The sequence below is a fragment of the Puma concolor genome, unplaced genomic scaffold (genome assembly GCF_028749965.1).
Source record: "Puma concolor isolate L17-30 unplaced genomic scaffold, mPumCon1.1.hap2 unalloc_scaffold_36, whole genome shotgun sequence".
In the NCBI taxonomy this organism is placed as follows: Eukaryota; Metazoa; Chordata; class Mammalia; order Carnivora; family Felidae; genus Puma; species Puma concolor.
Window position 1 is genome coordinate 257,771 of NW_028240243.1, and position 19,949 is coordinate 277,719.

At 45.6% G+C, this 19,949-nt stretch overlaps 1 protein-coding gene and 1 long non-coding RNA gene across 10 annotated transcripts in view; one reads left to right on the forward strand and one right to left on the reverse strand.

Annotated features, from left to right (window-relative positions):
• The window catches only part of LOC147571252 (uncharacterized), a 227,622-nt gene extending 224,503 nt beyond the window's left edge, over nt 1-3,119 (forward strand). For 8 of the 9 annotated variants that reach the window (XR_015247567.1, XR_015247566.1, XR_015247569.1 and 5 more), the window contains one exon: nt 2,299-3,119. This is a non-coding gene — a long non-coding RNA (uncharacterized LOC147571252). The remainder of the gene's footprint in view (nt 1-2,298) is intronic. The other variant, XR_015247564.1, reaches the window with a different exon arrangement.
• LOC147571253 (leucine carboxyl methyltransferase 1-like) overlaps nt 1-19,949 on the reverse strand; it is a 44,572-nt gene that overhangs the window by 23,267 nt on the left and 1,356 nt on the right. Inside the window, exons 2-3 of the mRNA XM_086696490.1 lie at nt 4,769-4,860; nt 2,224-2,345 (exon numbers count right to left, since the gene is read on the reverse strand). Coding sequence (XP_086552616.1) covers nt 2,224-2,345; nt 4,769-4,860 — 214 coding nt within the window. The remainder of the gene's footprint in view (nt 1-2,223; nt 2,346-4,768; nt 4,861-19,949) is intronic.

A 19,949-nucleotide genomic window follows, 5' to 3' on the forward strand; every position in this document is an offset into this window, starting at 1 on the left:
GCTGGTGCAGCCAGGGGACCCTCCCAGGTGGAAGGTGCACGAGACGACAAGACTAGCCGACGAGATTTCCCCTCCTCTTTTACAGAAGCACATAGAGCTCAAAAACAGGGATCAGCGAACGTGCTGTAAACAGCCAGTACTCTAGCCTTTGCAGGCCAGACGGTCTCTGCTGTGACTTCTCCACTCTGCTGCCGTAGGGCTAAAGCAGCCATAGGGAAGATGGAAGGAACTGGGAGTTGGCAGTAAAACTTTATTTACCAACACAGGTGGCAGCCTAAGTTTGGCCCGTTCAGCTCCTGCTCCAAAGAGCAAACAAGCATCATTTTTCTAAAAAGAAACTCAGGTTTTTTTAAAACCCTTATAACTAATGTCATTATCAAACAAAACGAAAAAACTCCACCAAATTTTTCAGACCCTGCACTATTCTCCTTCCTCGCTCCTCACAGATAACCTTTTTCTTGGAAGGGGCACATGAGCTTCAGCGTACCTTGCTCAGAAATAAAAATCTCAGATTTAGTAATGATTAACCCACCTACACGGCGGGGGGAGAAACCAAACCACGGGACCACGTCGAAAAGGGTGTCAAGCCCAAAGGAGGAGTTTCTCCCGTGGCTTCTGTTCACACCGCACACATTCTGCCACTGCATTCTCTTCCAGTTCCTTCCACCACACCGTGGTCGCTGAGGCCCAGAGGCACCGCCGACCTATAGCAAAGAGCCCCCCCCCCACCCCCCGAGCAGCCGCAGGGCTCTCTGGAGAGAACAAGGAGGGAATCTGGACGTGGACGAACTGCAGTCCGTTGTTTGTTCCATGCTCCAGTGCCACTGGCTGTCCCACCTGGGGACGGCACAAGCTCTCGGAGCCCGCCTTGCCCCATCTGGGTAAACCCCCCCCCCCCACCTGCAGAGCTCTCATGTTCATTCCCGAGGTCATGGATGTGCACGCCCTTCAGAAACGTTAGGTATCTTATCCTGAATGAAGAATGCAGAGGCAACCGGTTAATACTAAGGCTGTGCTGAGGCCACTGATTTCTCGCCTCAGTGAGAGAGAGGCTGGGGGCACCGATGACCAAAGACCTCATCGGGTGAGCTGATGAGGGACAAAATACACACTCAGGTCGCATTAGGCCCACACACTCTAGTTTATCTTGGTGTACTTCTGCAAGAATCTGGGGAAATGCACGTACCCATGACTGCCACATGACCGACCTGACAGGAGAACCGAGAGAGATCTGTACAAACCTACAAAAAAGAAAACGCAATCAGTGAGATCGTTGTAGAGAAAAGGTTTGGTGCTACAATTCCAGCCCGGAATCAAAGACCAGGCCTGTGGTCCTGATTCTGCCACTAACTGGACCCATTTCCTCTTCTGTGAGGGAGTGTAATTAAACCTGCTCTTGAACCCTAACGAAGGAGGTGAGGGACCAAATCAGAGAATGGAGGGGCACCTGGATGGCTCAGGCAGTTGGGCTCTGACTCTTGATTTCGGCTTGGGTCACGGTCTCGTGCTCCGTGGGATAGGCCCCGCATCCAAGCCCCACTTAGGATTCTCTCTCTCTCTCCCCAAATGAATAAATAAACTTAAAAGGGCTTTGTGTCATGCTACCATCACCCAGCCTTGCAAATCTCCAAGCCATACTGAAGACACCGTCACGACGACAGTAAAGTCTTTCGTTGTCGTCAAAACGGCAAATGCATGGGCCCCTGGTCTCAGCTACTCCACTGGCAGGGCTCTTGCACACACGCAGAGAATGTATACAAGGATTTTGATCAAAAGCCCTGTTTGTAACAGCAGGAGCTAAGAAGCAAGGCACATATGTAGGGCCCTGGTGACATCACGTACGTGGCTGACAGTGGTGGCACAGCAGGTGCAAGCAGATGGGGACAGGGACGCGAGACAGGCAGTCACCGCATTCCTTTTGAATATATTTCTAGCATTTAAAAACATGTTTATTGACTTATTTTGAGAGAGAGATGGGGGAAGGGCAGAGAGGGAGGGAGAGTGAGAGAGTGACAGAATCCCAAGCAGCCTCTGTGCCGTCAGCACAGAGCCCAATGCGGGGCCTGAACCCACAAACCGAGAGATCACGACCTGAACCGCAGTCAAGGGTCGGGTGCTCAACCGACAGAGTCACCAAGGCGCCCCTGACATTTTTGAACCCGGTGGGAACCTTCAGAAAATTAAACAATTCGGGAAACAAGGGGGCGGTATTTTTTAATTTACCTTTAGTCTCCAGAAGATGGTATCCATCCCAGCCCCAAGATTTAGAATCTGACAGTGACATTCTGTCTTCCGTAGAAATGCCTTTATAAGCTGACTGACGCCATGGACGCGAGCAAAATATCCTGAGAGAGAGACAGAGACAAGCCATGACTCAGTGATGATGGAAATAAGCCTTGCCAAGTTCACCACACCAGGAGAACAAAACGCAACACTTCTGCCCTTCTTCAGGGGTAGCGGTTTAGGTTATCCATAGACCTTATGGGAGAAGTAACGACTTTAACATTCTCTTCTTCTTCTTTTTTTTTTTTAAAGCCATTTGAACCAAAAGAAGCACAATCTATCCAATGGTTGGATCAACTACCTTAAGGAAAACGCAACGTCCCCTAATTCTACATATGAAAGAAAAATATTTTACATCAAAACATGGGATCTCTTAGAAATGTGTTTTTTCCTGGCTCAGTGAAAGCTACTCTGAATTCTGCTGAAACTCAAAATTGGGAGACCGTCTGGAAAGTATTCTGGGGTCAGGAAATGGGGCAGATAAATGTCAAAGCAAAGACAGCCATATTTCTTATCGTGCTCCCTTCATCTCCATCCTGTGTGGGTTAGAGCCTCGATGTTTGTAAAACATCACAGGCGGGGTTGGGCGGGGGGCGGTGCACAGGCAAATGGTGCCTAATAAACTGACTTGTTAAGCTCTGGCGTGGGAAGCTGGACCAGAGGAGACAAGAAATAAAAGAGGGTCAAAGGAAGATAATATTGATCTGTGTTCTAAACACTTCTGCTTACAGTATTACTATTATAAGAACAAAATTTGAGTGGCATTTAGACACTTACTGCAATTTGACATAGGGATTTCATGTCTATGGGTTCTACTAGTAAATAATTTGAGCTTGCCGTTTTACATGTCTCTTTTGGGGCGCCTGGGCGGCTCAGTCGGTAAAGCGTCCGACTTCGACTCAGGTCATGATCTCACGGTCCGTGAGTTCGAGCCCCACGTCGGGCTCTGTGCTGACAGCTCAGAGCCTGAAGTCTGTTTCAGATTCTGTGTCGCCCTCTCTCTCTGACCCTCCCTTGTTCACGCTCTGTCTCTCTCTCTGTCTCAAAAATAAGTAAACGTTACATGTCTCTTCCATTTCACTTTTCTAGTCGATCCTTTTTACCGTGGGTTACAGAGTTATCACCCACAACGGACTGGACATTGGAAAAATTTTAAAAATGCTCCCCACACGCTGTTTGGGAAGCACTCTCCTACTATGGGGCCCTAGTCTAGCGATGCCAACCCAGGGAGAGGAAGAAGGAAGGCCGGAGGGCTGACCTGCTGCCCAGGGCCCCCAGCACCCAGGGCGCCATGGTGGGGCCCTGCCTCTGCAGCGTCTGTTAGGAAAGCGTCCTCAAGAGTGCGGGAGGGAGGCTTAAGGCCTCTTAGCCAGGCCTCGTCCAATCTTACTGATGCCTGGTTTCACCCTCAGCTCAAAGTAAGTACCATGTCCTTATTCTCAGGAAGCACCACTTTAAAATTTCTTCGCATTTCTCATTGAAACTACCCATAGGATCCGTCTTTAGGGCCAAGATGCCCTGCACCCACAAGAACTATGGTCGTTTGGCCAATTTCTCAATCTGGCTGAGACTAAGTCACCCTCCTGTCTCAATTCCTTTCACTGCCTTGATAGAAATGACTTGTACAGCCTAACAGTGTTACTATCACTTTAACAAGGCCAAAAAAAGTCATTCCTTCCATGAACAGACAGTTCACAGTAAAAGACATATAAATGGCTCTTCAACATATAAAAATGATCTTGGGGCACCTGGGTGGCTCAGTGGGCTAAGCAAGTGTCCGACTCCTGATTTCAGCTCAGGTCATGATCTCACGGTTCAAGGGTTTGAGCCCCACATCGGGCTCTGTGCTGACAGCATGGAGCCTGCTTGGGATTCTCTCTCTCATTCTCTCTCTCTCTCTCTCTCTGCCCCTCCCTGCTTGCAAGCAAGTGAACTCTCGTTCGCTAGCCTGCTCTCAAAATAAACATTTAAAAAAGATCTTAAAAAAATAATCCTAATGATCTTCAACTTCACCCAAAAATAAGAGGAATCTAAAATAAAATTACTGTAAGATACCACTTTTCATGTCTCAGATTCACAAAGATGAAGAGTTTCATAATACACTGTGTTGGTGAGGATGTGGGGAAATAAGCACTTTCATGTACTACTGGAGAGAAGGAACACTGGAACTCTCATGTTAAGAATGAATCCCTATGTTATACTGCTGGCTTTGAAATGGAGAAGGGGCCATCTTCCATGGAATGTAGGTGGTTTCTAGAAGGTAGACAAGAAAAGGAAATAGACTCTCCCCTATGGTCTCCAAAAGAAACGGCCCTGATGACACTTTGATGTTAGCCTAGTAAGACCCATGTTTGACTTCTGACCTTCAGAACTGTAAGATAATAAATTTGTATTGTTTAAAAAAAAAAAAAAAAAAGAGTGAATCCCTAAAACCCCAGGCCTCTCAGCTGATGAGGGAATAGTGAGAAGGGAGGGGGTCACTTGCCTCTGTTAATTTCGGGGGCCTTCCTCTCCTTAGACAGTCTTACAAAATGCTGGATGTAAGGGTCATGCCAGTAGCCAATGCTTACTGCAAACCTGGAAGGGATAAAAAGGGAGGCAGGTGAGTAGACGTCAGTAGATTCAGGTTCTCGGGAACCAGGTCAAGGAAGAAAACCATCTACTTCACAAGGCCAACACGCTCCCATTTAGCACTCCGTTACAAATGTAAACAGACTCAGCCATCCGCCGAGGTGCTCACTTACACTCCTCTCACCCTTCCCACGGCGGCCATGTGTCACCTCTCTTTATTCTGACTGCTAATTCCTTTCCCAGGACACTGGAGAGCATATAACCTCACCTCATCCCTCACCCAGAAGACGTGCAAGCATTTATTCACTCGGCAAACTCACTGGCCAGAACTATTCAGACAACCCTACTCAACCAGAAGTTCTGGGTCCACAGGAAAGGAGATCTAGAATTGTTTTGTCAAACTCGCCAATGACTCCCTAAGTATTTCCCCCGGCTCTGTCATTTCTGTCATTTCACGTCCCTTAAGGAGTAAAAGGAAAAACCAGGAACAAATAAACAGAACAGCTACAACCTAGAAAATGCCGTTGTAGCTTACCCTCTCTGGCATGCACTACAGCCTGGAAAATGCTACAGTAACCTAACCTCTCCCCAGGCCACACGACAGGGAATCAAAGCTCTAGTGTTCTAAGCCAGGGATCTGAAACCCCAATGACCACTTAAGGTCTCCTGGCAACCATGAGTGGAACCAGCCTTAGGACAAGGACATGTAATGGAAGAAACCTGGATCCTTAAGGCCGAGCCACTGTGGGCCTGCACCCCGCTCTACCTCTCCACAGACATTTTGAGAGTTTCCAAATGTCTTTATCGCTTAAACCAAACGGAGTCAGGCTTCTGTTACCTGCTACACCCTGAAGCATCCTAAGTGATATCCTGAGTGTATGAGCTCATTTCCCTGTTTCTTGATGAACAAGCGGAGAGGGGAAGGGGTGAGTGACTGTTACCCAGCTAGAGTCTGAGCTCCCAGAGGCAGATATGATATCTTCTCTTTACGTCCACTGACAAGGCTTACCGCTGCCTTGACTGTGGTCGGTGCTAATCCTGTACAAACCTATCCCCCCCCAGTCTCTCTCGTGTCCACGTTCACACATCCGCATACACACACACACACACACACACATAAGGAAGCACATACTTTTGGTTTCTCGAGGCAGCAAGTCAGCACGGAAATGCACAAAGCACTCATTAAGGGACACGATTTGCTACGGGCCCAGACTGTCCAAGTTTTCCAAGGGTGAACAGGCTCAGCTGTCTAAAACGGTGCTTTTCAAACGATGAATTATGGCCCACCCGTATAATAAAATCAGTGTAGTAGTCTGCAAGTCTCCATCTGTGAAAATGCAGTCGAATAGAGTGAAATAGAAAATATCAGTATGCATTCCACACTGTAAGAGTTAAGACGGTTTTGTGAAGCTTTTGTTGAGGTGGGTGTTTGGGGTAAAATGCAATGAAAAGTCTGTTCTCCAAACAAACAAAATAGACTCTTAAACACAGAGAACAAGGTGGTGGTTGCCAGAGGGGGCGGGGGGATGGACAAAATAGGCAAAGAGGGCTTAAGAGGTACAAACTTCCAGTCATATAAGTAACGCACAAAGATGAAAAGTGGAATATAGGGAATCCAGTCAATACTACTCTTATAACAGTACGGTGACAGATGTGAGGACACGTAACTGTGGTGAGTGCTGAGTAATATGTAGATTTGTCAAATCACTATGTTGCACGCCTGAAATTAATGTGACATTGTATGTCGACTATACTTCAATAAGTAAAAAAAGAGAGAAGATGGTGTTCTCACTGTTGGCGGGTTTGAGGGGCACCGGCCTCAAAGGAATCACCTAGTGCCATCTAGTGGTAAAGGCCGTATCTGCAGTCCAAGAACCACAGACTAGTGATGCGAACATCAAACATGGACCTAAGGGTTGGAGGCGGCCTTGGAACTGACCTGGTCAACCCTGACATCCGATGCCAGAATCCTTCAACAACACCAAGCCACTGCCTGACTATGCACCACAAAGAAGGCACTCACTCCAATGCCCAGCAGCCCTACCTGCTGAAAAGCTGATCGAGTTGCCCCCCTCCACAAGCTCCGCGTTGGACTTACTACCGCCCTCCTCTGGATGACAAGGAGCAGTTTCCCCTCCTCTCAACCGTATTCTCCGTCTAGTTAATACTATTGATTCCATCAAGCCATCTTTGGTGAGGGTCTGCTAAGTGCCAGCCATTGGGGATACAGTAGTGAACCAGACACGAAGATAAGGAAGGGCTTGTGACAGATGAAGGACAACAGCACGGAGGACGGATGGACCTACGTTAGAGAACGTGAGAGGGAAAGCCTCTCTGAAAAGGGAATGGGCTGAGTTGGGTCCTTACACAACTGGAGAAAGCTGTGCAAAAGGGGTTCTAGACAGGAGGAAGAGCAGACAGAAATGCTCTGAACAGGAACCGCCTTGGAATGTTCCAGTAACAGAAAGTCGGTAGGGAGGCTGGAGAACAGCGGAGAATCAGGAGAAACTAGAGAGGCGGGTGGTGGGAGCCAGGGAGAGACCTCTGCAGCCACGTGCAGCGGCCCCAAACCACGGCGAGGTGCACAAACGTAACAGGTGGGGACAGAACACAAACGTATCTGGTCACAAGTCCTTATGACTCCCACTTTCTAATGTTTCCAACATGCGTCTCCTTCTGGTCTCCAGATCTAGAAGACTGCCAGTGGTTTGTGGGAGGAAAAGGGGGGATGTCACTGATCTGCCCTTCAGAGCGGCTAACATGAGAAGATTTACAGAGCACTGCTAAGAAGAGTAAGGGTCAAAGAACTAGCGGGCACTGCTGATGGGGAGTGCCAAAGGGAGATGGGCAACCTGCTTCAGAGCTTAGAATTCTGTCACCCCTGGGAGCCCAGCTGAACATGGTGGATCCACACAAGGAAACACTAACCGGTCATCTCAGACATGAACGAGAAGGATCAGACATGCCAAGATGTTCAAGACACCGTGAAGGGAAAAATGGTAGGCCGAGAACCTATGTAGCCAACGTGCCCGTGAACACGTGTATGTGCGTATCTACAGACAAGGACTAGGGAACTGGCGATTTCTGGTGTGTGTGTGTGTGTGTGTGTGTGTGTGTGTGTGTGTGTGTGTTTTAATTTATCTCTATGTTTTAAACTTTTTCTCCATGAACTATATGCCATATTTCATCTAAGACATTATCAATTATAAGACTGAAAAAAGAAAGAAGAAACCCTGCCAGCTAGTTAGCTTAATGTTTTTCTTATTGCTTACAATTTTAATTTTGTGCTTGTTGGAAAAAGCCCGTTTACTTGTTTGTTTAATTAGTTTTAAAGTAGGCTCTGTGTGCAACGTGGGGCTTGAACTCACAACCACATCCAGAGTTGCATGCTCTGCTGACTGAGCCGCCAGACGCTCCTGCAAAAGCCCTTTTGTGCTTATTTAAACGGATTGAAAGGGAATGGATGAATGCAGTAAGAGGGTTAAGTCTTCCCTTTTGGGGTATCTGTGAGTTTCCACACGATATTGACCTTCGGGCCGCCAAGGGCATTGGCAAGGCTGCATCCCCAAGAGATCACCATCATCCTCTCCAAGATTTCCTTCCACGCTACCGACCGTCCAGGTGCAGGTTTTGTTACTGAGCCTTTCTCGATCTCATCAGGAGGTACCAATGGATGGTTCTCCAACAGCATCAGGATTTGTGCTCCTTCTGCAAATGGCCCTTAAAAGGCACGTGGACAGAAGCACCCAAGAGCTGACGGTGTAGTCCTCCGGCCATGCCGCAAGCAACAATGACCACATCCACTTGCACAGGTAATGACAACTCTAACACGACTTGGCAGTGACCGCGGGACACATCGAGAATAAATCACAGCTGATGGCAAAGACGTGAGAACGTGTGTCACAGCATGGATCAAATACAGTATTGCCTTCACCACATGAGCAACAGTAAGCTTCGATATCATAAGCAAACATAAAAGGCAAAATTAAGCGATGAAAAGTACCCGTGACATCACAGAGTAACATCCTTAAAACATAAAGAACTTACAAATCAGTAAGGAAAAAAATCCTAATATCCCAGAAGAAAGGCCAAAAATGGGCAGTTCACCAAAGAGCCAAGTGACCACTGAATATACAAAATAAAGAAACCCAAAAATGCAAAATGAAAGCAGAAACAGCAAGCAGTATATCTGCTATCAAATCAGCAACAAAACCGTTTAATAGAACCCGGCTTTGGTGAGGATGAGAAAGAGGGCACCTGAGCCGCCAGAACTGTAAACTGTCCCTGCCATGCCACGAGGCACTTCGGCTGCTGGTACTCAAAGCTGAAGAGTTATATTTACGCGATGACCAAACAATCCCACTTCTAGGATTTTACCCTAAAGAAATAGTCAAGAATGAACACAAAAAGGTTTCGGTAAGAACACTGAACCTGGGGTTACGCTATCAGGTGAACAAAGCAAGCTACAAAATTCTATGTACAGAATGTTCCCAATTCTGTTAGATGAATGCGTACATTCACGTACACGTGAATATACATACATGTACAGTATACATATCGAGACTTCCCAGAGTAGGCACCAAAAGGTGAACAGTGGTCGCCTCTACACTGACGCTGTGCACCTAGTGCTGCTGTCTGTCCGTCTGTCCCCACCACAGTCCTCTGTTGCCCAAACCCAGAAAATAGCCCCTCTCTTTGTGTATCCTGACTTTGTTTAAAACCCAAAGCATCAAAAATCTCAGATTTGGGAAGACCTATTTCGCAGTCTTCGGTCAATCCCTATTGCTTTCGAAATTTTCATGACATTCACATGCCACCTGTTCAGTGTAACATTTCTTTAAATCAACTCGCTTTTCTTTACTACTCAGGTCTGACGTGCTATATGGGATTTTCTTCTAACACACACTATAATAAATACCTAACTATTAAAATTTCAAACATCTGTGTGCCACCTAAAGTCATTTCACATTCCTTCCGTGGGAAACACTGATCTGGGCCAACCGCCTACTCACTCGAGAGCATTTACTGACTCTGCCATATAGGCATGAGTACCACCTGCAACAGGAAGGGGGTGACACGCTCTCCGCCAGGGATTTCTTCACCTGAAGGAAAGGGCAGGGGCCCTCCACGCTCTCCCAGCCAGTGAGGATCAAGGCCAGGTTCATTTTACTTCTGTCAACACTCCTGAGAGCTGACTACAATGCCAGGCATCATTCCAAATGCTTGACCAATAGGAACGGAACGCCTACAACCCTCATAGTGACCCCCCGTGGGAGGCACTGCTTTACAGACTGAGGTGAAGGTCGGTCCCTCAAGCTGCAGAACCCTATAGAAAATTTCATTCTAGGGGTGCCTGGGTGGCTCAGTCGGTTAAGCGGCCGACTTCCGCTCAGGTCATGATCTCACGGTCCGTGAGTTCGAGCCCCACGTCGGGCTCTGTGCTGACAGCTCAGAGCCCGAAGTCTGTTTCAGATTCTGTGTCGCCCTCTCTCTCCTACCCTCCCCTGTTCGTGCTCTGTCTGTCTCTGTCTCAAAAATAAATAAACATTAAAAAAATTTTAAAAAAAAGAGAAAATTTCATTCTATTGCTTTTCAAACCTATTTACCCACCTGGATTTGGATCCCTCCCCCGACACTTCAGTGGCTTAAATGATATCAGTGTGTGTGTGTATGTGTGTGTGTTTACGTGTGCGTGTGTGTGTATATGTGTACACACACATTTATACGTACATTATACACATATGTAACGTATGCACACATACACATACATACAACGTACTTAAATGCAATTGCAAAAATCAATCCGATACTCTTAGCGTCAATTTTTAAGTTTGAAATTTGAACTACATACTGCATACTAGCCTAAGATACTGCTCTACCTCTTATTAATTTTATTGTTCTTTCTTTTAGTCTCTTTTTTTCTTTTTGTTTCTATTTCTTGGTAGTTTTATTCTTGGTTATAAATGGAAGGCAGGAAGCAAAGTCTTAAGGGCAACAGACTTTGTACCTAAACAGACTTTCAGTTTGTTTCCTTTCTTGTGAGCTCTGTTGCTTTCTTAAGTAGATCTGCAAGGCCTTAAGTGTTGAATCACCTAAAAAAAAAAAAAAAAAAACAAAACTGAGCCTCAATTAACTCACACGCTATCGTTTCTTCCCGACAGAGGCTACTGGTATTGCCTTTTGGCTTCAGCTAACATCCAATTACTTTACAAGGATTAATATGTCCTAAAATCTACTGCCTCCACTGTAAGTACTCATTGACTAGTGGGCAAGGCATTTATGAAAAAGGAACCAACATTCACAAGAAGGTGAGTTAAGTAGGAGAAGTCAATCAGAAAGTTCCCATGGTACAATGTCTCATATCTGACTTAAGCAAACAAAAAACCCAGTTAATACAGAATATAGTAACAGGATGTCATGGGCCTGAATAATGCTGAAGTTCTTTTGGAAAAAATAAAACATTTAAGCACATGTAGTCTGAATATTTTCTCCCAGTCTGTCTTGCCTGTTCATTTTCTCAGTGCATCCATTTTTCCTTTGTAAGTAGTGCTTTTTTTGGTTCTGTATCCAAAACATTTGCCTACCTCAAGGTTGTCAACATATGCTCTCATGGTTTCATATAAAAGATTTATGGTTCTAGCTTTTATATTTCAGTTTATGATCCATCCCAAATTAATGTGTACACAACGAGGTAGGGGCTAAGGCCCATTTTGTTTCCACGTGAATATCCACTTTACCCAGAATTATTCATTAAAAAGACGTCCCTTTCGCCCACCGAATTGGCTTGACAATCTAGGTGAAGTTCAACCAACAGTACTTGTGTTTGGTCTATTTGTTGGACTCTTTATTCTGTTTCACTGATCTATCTTTATGCCAAAGACTTTGATTGCTGTGGCTTTACTGCAAGTCTTCAAATTAAGCAGTATTAAGCAGTTTAAGTTCTTCAACTCTGCTCTTCGTTTGAAGACTTTTTTGGATATTCAAGACCCTTCACGTTTCCATATACATTTTTGAAACAATCTGTTAATTTCTTCTAAAAAAAAAAAAAGATGGCTAGGATTTTGACGGTGATTGCACTGATTCCACGGATCAAGTCAGGGAGAACAGGAATCTCAAAACATCAAATCTTCCAATGCATGAACAAAGCATATCTCCCATTTATTTCAGTCTTCTTGTTTTCCTCTCAACAGTGTTTTACGGTTTTCTGTGTAAAGTTGTTTTGCGTCTTTCGTTATATTTATTCCTACCCACTTTAGGTGTTTGGATGCTATTGTCAACATTTTCAATTTAAATTTTCCTACCCATGTATGTATACGTACAATATATCTATCTGACAAAGAATTCCTATCCAGAATATATAATAAACTCCAATGAGTCAAAACCAAAAACCATTAACAACAAAAATGGGCAAAAGACTTGAACAGACAGTTCACGAAAGATGTAGGAATGTCCAATAAACACACAAAAAGATGCCTAAGATCATTAGTCACCAGGGAATTGCAATTTAAAACCATAACGAGATGCTCTTTCTCCCTCACTGACAATACAGAACGTTAATAAGGATGTTGAGCAACTGGAGTTTCAATATATTGCTGGTGGGAAGTGTAAAGTGAGAAACCACTTTGGAAATTAGTCTAGCAGTTAAATATATACCCACCCTGTGACTAAGCAATTCTATTCCTAGACATTTATTTGAGAGAAATTGAAGACCTGTATAAGAATGTCCCTTGTAGCCTATTCACAATGACCAAAAACTTCGATACAACTCCTATGCCCTATCATTGGAGAACACACGAATAAATCATGGTGTATTCACAGATGTATAGGAACAAACTACTTTACACTGACAAAGACTCTTTCCTTGACCAAACTCTAGCCAGGTTCCTCGAGCCCTCTTCTCAACTAGGCTTCAACCTTGACTTACTGTATAGAGACTCAAACAAACACTAATGTAGACTTTAACAGCTCAAGGCTCCACCCCTAGGATGATTCCGGTACCCCTTAGTGCCTGCCCGAGAAAACTCAAGGCTGCCGAAAGCATCCATTGTTTCTTCTAGCCAACACTGAAAGATCAGGTCCCTGTCTCCCAGTGAGCAAATCCAGGTGGTTTCACATGAACCAATACCTTTCCTGGCTTTTGTAATTTTTTACTTCTGACTTTATTTACCCCCAACTTTACTCCCTCATTCTCTCTTTAAAATCTCCTCTGTACAAACTGGAGTTGAGTTTCATTCACTCCGGACTCTTTTCCTTATTGGAATAGTTAATTACTGATTAAACTCTGTCCTCATCACGTGAACTAGTATCTAGCTTTATCTTTAAAAAAATTTTTTTAATGTTTATTTATTTTGAGAGACTGTGTGTGTGCGTGGATGCACACGCAGAGGAGGAGCAGGGGGTGGGGGAGACAGAGAGAGAGAGAGAGAGAGAGAGAGAGAGAGAGAGAGAGGAGAGAGAATCCTAAGCAGGCTCTGCACTGTCAATGCAGAGCCAGACATGGGGCTCAATCCCACAAAACGTGAGATCATGTCCTGATCCGGAATCAAGAGTCAGATGCTCAAGTGACCAAGCCACCCAGGCGCCCCTGGCTTTATCTTTGATAACGCAAACAACATGGATGAATCTCAAGGAACACAGTTGAGTGAAAGAAGACAAAATAATACATACTGTATGACCCCATTTCTATGACATTCGAAAACAGGCAGATCTAATCTACCACAGATTTCGAAACCAGAAAATGACTGGTGAGGGTAAGGAGACTAATTAGAAACATATGACAAGGGAAGTTTCTAGAGTTTCAGATATATTTTATACCTTGTTTTGGGCGGCGGTACACAGATATACCGTTGACTCTTGAACAACACAGGGGTTGGGGTGTCAACCTCCTGTGCAATCAAAACTTTGAGTATAACTTTCGATTCCCCAAAAACTTCACTACAAATTGACTACTGTTGACCAGAAGTCTTAACAGTTGGTTAACATGTATTTTGTACGTTAGATTTATTATATATTGTATTCTTTCAATAAAGTAGGCTAAAGAAAATATTAAGAGGGGCACCTGGGTGGCTCAGTTGGTTAAGTGTCTGACTTTAGCTCAGGGCACGATCTCATAGTTCATGGATTCGAGCCCCGCATCGGGCATTCTGCGGTCAGTGCGGAACCCACTTTGGATCCTCTTTCTCCCTCTCTCTGCCTCTCCCTTGCTCGTGCACGTGCGCACTCTCTCTCTCTCTCTCTCTCTCTCTCTCAAAAATCAATAAGCACTAAAAAAAAAGAAAATATTAAGAAAATCATAAAGGAAATACGTTTAGAGTACTGTACTGCATTTTTCGAAAAAGCCACATATAAGTGCAGTTCAAACCCATGTTGTTCAAGAGTCAACCATATACACTTGTTAAGACTCATCAAACTGAACACTAAAGACCTGAGCATTTTATTTTATAAATCATCACCCTCTCACCCCTGTTCTCCCACCTCCATTTTCTTCCTTCCCCTCTCCCTCTGTCTCTTAAGAATACCTGGGGAAATTCTGAAGAACAAGAAAGATGAGCGATATAGCTGACCCTCCGATGGGGGATATTCCCCATTCAATATCCACTTACCCCTTCCTCCTTACCCCCATTTTGTTTGAGGTATCAATCTGCCCCGTGAGAAATTCTCCCCTCCCACACTTTCTTGCAGCTAGGGGTGAGGTCACCTGCCCAATTCTGGCCAATGAGAAGTATGTAGAAGTCTACAGGGTGGGACTCCCTGAAAACCTACTGCTTTCACAGACTCAAACACATGCTTTGGTTAGTATCGCTTTCTTTTCTTTCTTCCTGGAGTACAGCTGCTCAAATGAACTAAGGAGATTGTGCTACTCACTGATACAACCCTGTTTTACCCCAAGCTAGAGGAGCTCTTGGCAAGTCACGACTAACACTTCGCAAGTCAAAACGTTTAGGCATCGAAATGAAAAAAGCAATTCCGACTGGAAGTCAAGAATGATCTACGCATTGCTGTGCTAAAGTATACCTAAGAATTTAGTATGTAAGTGATATTTCAAATCAATGGAGGATACAGACCATCAACGGACAGTGTAGGAACAAAAACTGCTAACTTATAACATACAAAATTATAAAGATAGATGAATGCTCTAAGCAATAGAAGCCAAAACCATACAAGTGCTAAAAGAAAAGGCAGTGATTGAAAACGGTCTCATAAAACGTTACCCAAAAGCCCCAAGCCATAAAGTTAGACTTGGGACCATAAAGATTGATTCAGAATTTCTGCATCATGAAATGTACGGTACAAGCTAAACTTAAAGACAAGCAATAGTTTGAGAGAAAATAATGGAACACATACGTAGGCAAAGGACTACTACCATACATATGACAAGTTCTTACAGACCAATAAAAACATAAATGAAACAAAAATCCAAAAACCCAGTTAGGAAAATATAAGGAGAAAGGCGTCATGTAAAAAAATATCAGAGATAGTGAAGAACTAAAAATGCTCAGTCTTAGGACGCCAGGGTGGCTCAGGCGGTTGAACGTCTGGCTTCGCCTCAGGCCATGATCTCACAGTTTGTGAGTTCGAGCCCCGTGTCAGGCTCTGTGCTAATAGCACAGGGCCTGCTTCGGATCCTCTCTCTCCCTCTCTCTGCCCCTTCCCCGCTTGCTCTCTCTCTCTCTCTCAAAAATAAACATAAAAATTTTTTTTAATAAAAATACTCAGTCTTACTAGTGAGTATAATAAAAGTTTTTTAAATAAAATAAAAATTTTTAAGAGGTATTATCCACCTGCCAGCTGACAGACAATTTAAGAGACTGAGAATATTCTGTATTTAGCATCTCTTTTACCATGAGAACAGAAACGGACACAACCTCTTTCGAGGACCACTTTGCAAAGGCTTCTCCCCTGAAATCCATCTCACTGGGAAACTGAACCGCACACGCAAAGATGTGTATCGCAGCCCCGTTTTAATAGCAAAATCATAGCTACCCAAATAATGAACAGAAGAACAGTCACATAAACTAAAACCACACTGTGGAATACTGTTCAGCCATTACAACAACAACAAAAAAAATGGAGACAAAAACTTATATGTACAGTATATTCAGATTAGACTAACGAGTTGGGGAAAAGTACTGACTTTTGCCCTTTAACAAATTAACCATTAGGGGGCACCTGGCTGGCTCAAACAGTATGTCATTCTTGATCTCAGGGTTGTGAGTTTGAGCTCCACGTTGGGTGTAGAGACTACTTAAAAACAAAATCTTGGGGGTGGGGGGGGGAATCTGGGTGGCTCAGTCAGTTAAGCATCCGAATCTTGGTATCAGCTCAGCTCATGATCTCACATTTTGTGAGATCAAGCCTCGCATCAGGCTCTGCACTGACACAGTGGAGCCTGCTTGGGATTCCTTCCTTCCCCCTCTCTCTCTGCCACCCTCCTTAACCCCACGTGCACACACTCGCTCGCTTGCGCACGCTCTCTCTCAAAATAAATAAGCATTAGGGGCGCCTGGGTGGCGCAGTCGGTTAAGCGTCCGACTTTAGCCAGGCCACGATCTCGCGCTCCGTGAGTTCGAGCCCCGCGTCAGGCTCTGGGCTGATGGCTCGGAGCCTGGAGCCTGTTTCCGATTCTGTGTCTCCCTCTCTCTCTGCTCCTCCCCCGTTCATGCTCTGTCTCTCTCTGTCCCAAAAATTAAAAAAAAAAAAAAAAGTTGAAAAAAATAAATAAGCATTAAAAAAATAACAAAAAAAAAAAATTAAAAAAAAATCTTAGGGGCACATGAGTGGCTCCGTTGGTTAAGCGCCTGGCTCTTGATTTTGGCTCAGGTCACGATCTCATGGTTTGTGGGACCGAGCCCCACACTGGGCTCCACGTAGATGGCATGGAGCCTTTCTCGCCCTCTCTCTCTCTGCTCCTCCACGTCCCCCCTCAAAAATAAATAAACAAAACATCAATAATAATAATAATGTTTAAAAAATTAAAAAAATCTTAAAAACATAATCATTAAAAAAAAAATAGTATTCTAGATTTGAAATCATTGTTTTTCATAGATATTTTCCAAAATTTAAATTGTTGCTTTTTTGAAAACATGAGGAGAGGGTTGCAGAAAATCCACGATTTACGGGACCTTCCTGATGGGCAAGTTGGGCAGCTAATTTATCCTCACCAGAATATTCCAATTCTAAAGTGACACATCTTCTCTGAGGATGGAAAGCAGCAGCCCCCACCTTCAAATATTCAGATCAATCTCTCAAGCGCTGCTCTCTGGGCACGGCTGCAAAGATGCAATCCGTGTGCTGGAAAGGCCTAGGCCCTTGGGAAAATGCCGCCTCTCCAGGAAGGTGATCCTGTGACCCACCTGCACCTCAAGGGAGACATTTTTGGATTTGGTTGAAATCAGATTAACTCCTGTAATTTTTACAACAGGATTTCAGACTTACAGCCCCTGGCCTGGTATCTAAAACAGACAGACCACTCAAATCCAGTGAAACAGAACAGCAGAATGTTGAGACCTCATCAGGAAGTGCAACCCTGAGCATCGGCATTCAGTTCCTCGTCACTTTGCCGCCTGAGAAATGGGTCTAGCAGGCACGTGGCTAAGGCAGACACGGTCATTCCCCGCACCTTTCTTCTCGCGGGGGGAGACAAACGTTCAACACTACGCCTACACCGCAGCTGGACTGACCACCGCCAAGGACACACACAGAGAACACGGAAGGGGCTGGGCCCGGTCTGCAGGTGTCAGGGGCCTCCTGGTGGGGCCGCATCTGAGATGAGCCAGAGGGCTTGGCTTCTTCTTTCACTCACTGGCCTCACCCACATCCAATCTGTCAACACATCCCATCACCTCCTCCTTCAAAACGTACCCAGAATCTGGTCGATTCTCAGCCCTTCCAGTGCTACCATCCTGACCCAAGACAGCAGCACCTCTGTCTTGGAATATTCCATCAGCCTATTAACTGATCTCCCTGCTTCCGTCCTTGCTCCCTACAGGCTGCTCTCAACAGAGAAGCTAGAGTGATCCCATTAAAACCCAAGTCAGGTCACCTCGTTCTTCGGTTCAAAATTCTCCATCGGACACCACCACAAGTCCCTAAGACCCCTTCAGCCCTCCTCCTTCTCCCTCATGCTGGCCTGGTCCTTCCTGGAACAAGTCAGGCCTGCTCCCTCCATGGGGCTTCCTACCCTCCCTGCTCTCTGCCTGGGACACCGTTTCCAGAGACATCCACAGGGCTCCCTCCCTCACCTCCTACAAGTCTGTCCCCACCATTGTCCTTCTCAGGGGGCCATCTCAGGGGAAACTCTAAGCTCTACTCAGAGATACCAGCCTAGAGGGGCATCTAAAGGACAGGAAAAAAAAAAAAAAAACCCTCAGGTCCTAAGGAAAAACACCCTGAGGACATAGCAGAAATAACTGACCAAGCAAGGTGGAAAGCAGAGATCGGGGTCGAGAGAGGCCGCGCTGCTCACGCATAAGGCGGCGCGGCACCAGGGCGGAAACGCAGGGTGCCACCGCGGCGATGGTGACAGACATGGATGAGAAGAGGTGATCACTAGAGACGAGGCGTTCCAGAAAACGAGTGCCCTGTGCGTAGCCTGGGTCCTCCACAAGCACCGTGAAGCCGACTCGGCTGATGGCAAGAAGGTCGAGACAGACAGGAGGACTGTGGGCCAGGCACCCAAGACGTCCACGGATCAGGTGAATAACCAGGAGAAAACAGTAATGAGGAGGAAGAGAGGGTGCTGCACCTGGGGACCATGGATCTCAAAGAAACGGGGAGTTGGGGGGGGTCAAAGAACAAGGACACAAATCTTGCACCCCCGATCCTGAAATCTCATACCCCGGGGTATGAGAAAACAGAGGCACCATCTGAGAGGACTTCAAAAAAGGATATCCCCGGGGAAGGACCAGCGTCAAAGCAAAGAGAGGGAAGAGATGGCTAAGGAGAGGCTGAGGAAAGAGACGAGGCTGGCGATTAAGGAGTGGGAATTTCCCAGGACACAGGGAGGGTCTGGGGAGAGGGGGTCAGGGGTAAACAACAGAGGGAACTGCCTTGGGCGGGCAGCACAGGACGGAGAAGACAAGGAGAGGGGAGATGGGTAGTGGCGAGAGTTAGCGGTCACAGTAAGCGCTGGAAAAATACCTGCGGAATCCCATGGAATTTTTAAGCATAAGCCCAGAATGTCCGCTCAGAAGAGTTCTCACTGTAGGACCGCAGGACTGAGAGCACAGGCCCATGCTGATGGTCACGGCACTGACGATGACAACTGGGACAGTGCTGATAATAACCACCAGTCTTCGACCCCTGCCATGTGCCAGGCACTGTGGGGAGCGCGCCACATTTAATCCTGCCGACAGCCGTCTGACACTGTTCACATCACTACTATCCCCGGGAGGGCTCTGAAAGGAAGGAGGGAACAACCTGCAAGAGAAGTAACAGAACCGCACGAGTCCTGGGAAGCTAACTGGCTCCCGTGTTAAATTAGGGCTGTTATGGCCGTAACCTGAGGCGGGGGGAACCAGCCTGATCCACAGGGATGACATATTCAGTAACTTCAACCAAACAGTGTTCGGAATGGAGGGAAATCAAAACCAGTAGTAACAATTTATTGAAGGCTTCACGCTGTGCCAGATCCTGTGCTAACTGCCTCGTGTCTGTGATCTCATTGAATCCTTACATCCCGAAGGTGGGTTACCATTGTTATCCCCCCACTTCAAAACTCAGACGACAGACAGCCCACGGTTCATGCAAGGAATCCCTATTTAATAACGTGATCTTTTGACAAGATTGAAGGGTTTAACACGTTACGGTGAAGATATCACGGAACTTGAAGGAGAGAGACCTACAACATGTCTTAAAACACTAACTTACGGATTCTCACAATCTTTTTGCATGTTTTTTTCACATGAGGGAAAGGCCAGTGCAAAAGAAGCTTCAATGAAATGCGCCCAGATGGCAAACACGCCCAGGCTTTATCGCCCAGGACCTATCCCAGCAGATTCTGCTTCCGTGAGTCTAGAGTAGGACGTGAGCATCTGTGGTTTCTTTCTTTCTTAATTTCTTTTTTAACATTTATTTATTTTTTGAGAGAAAGAGAT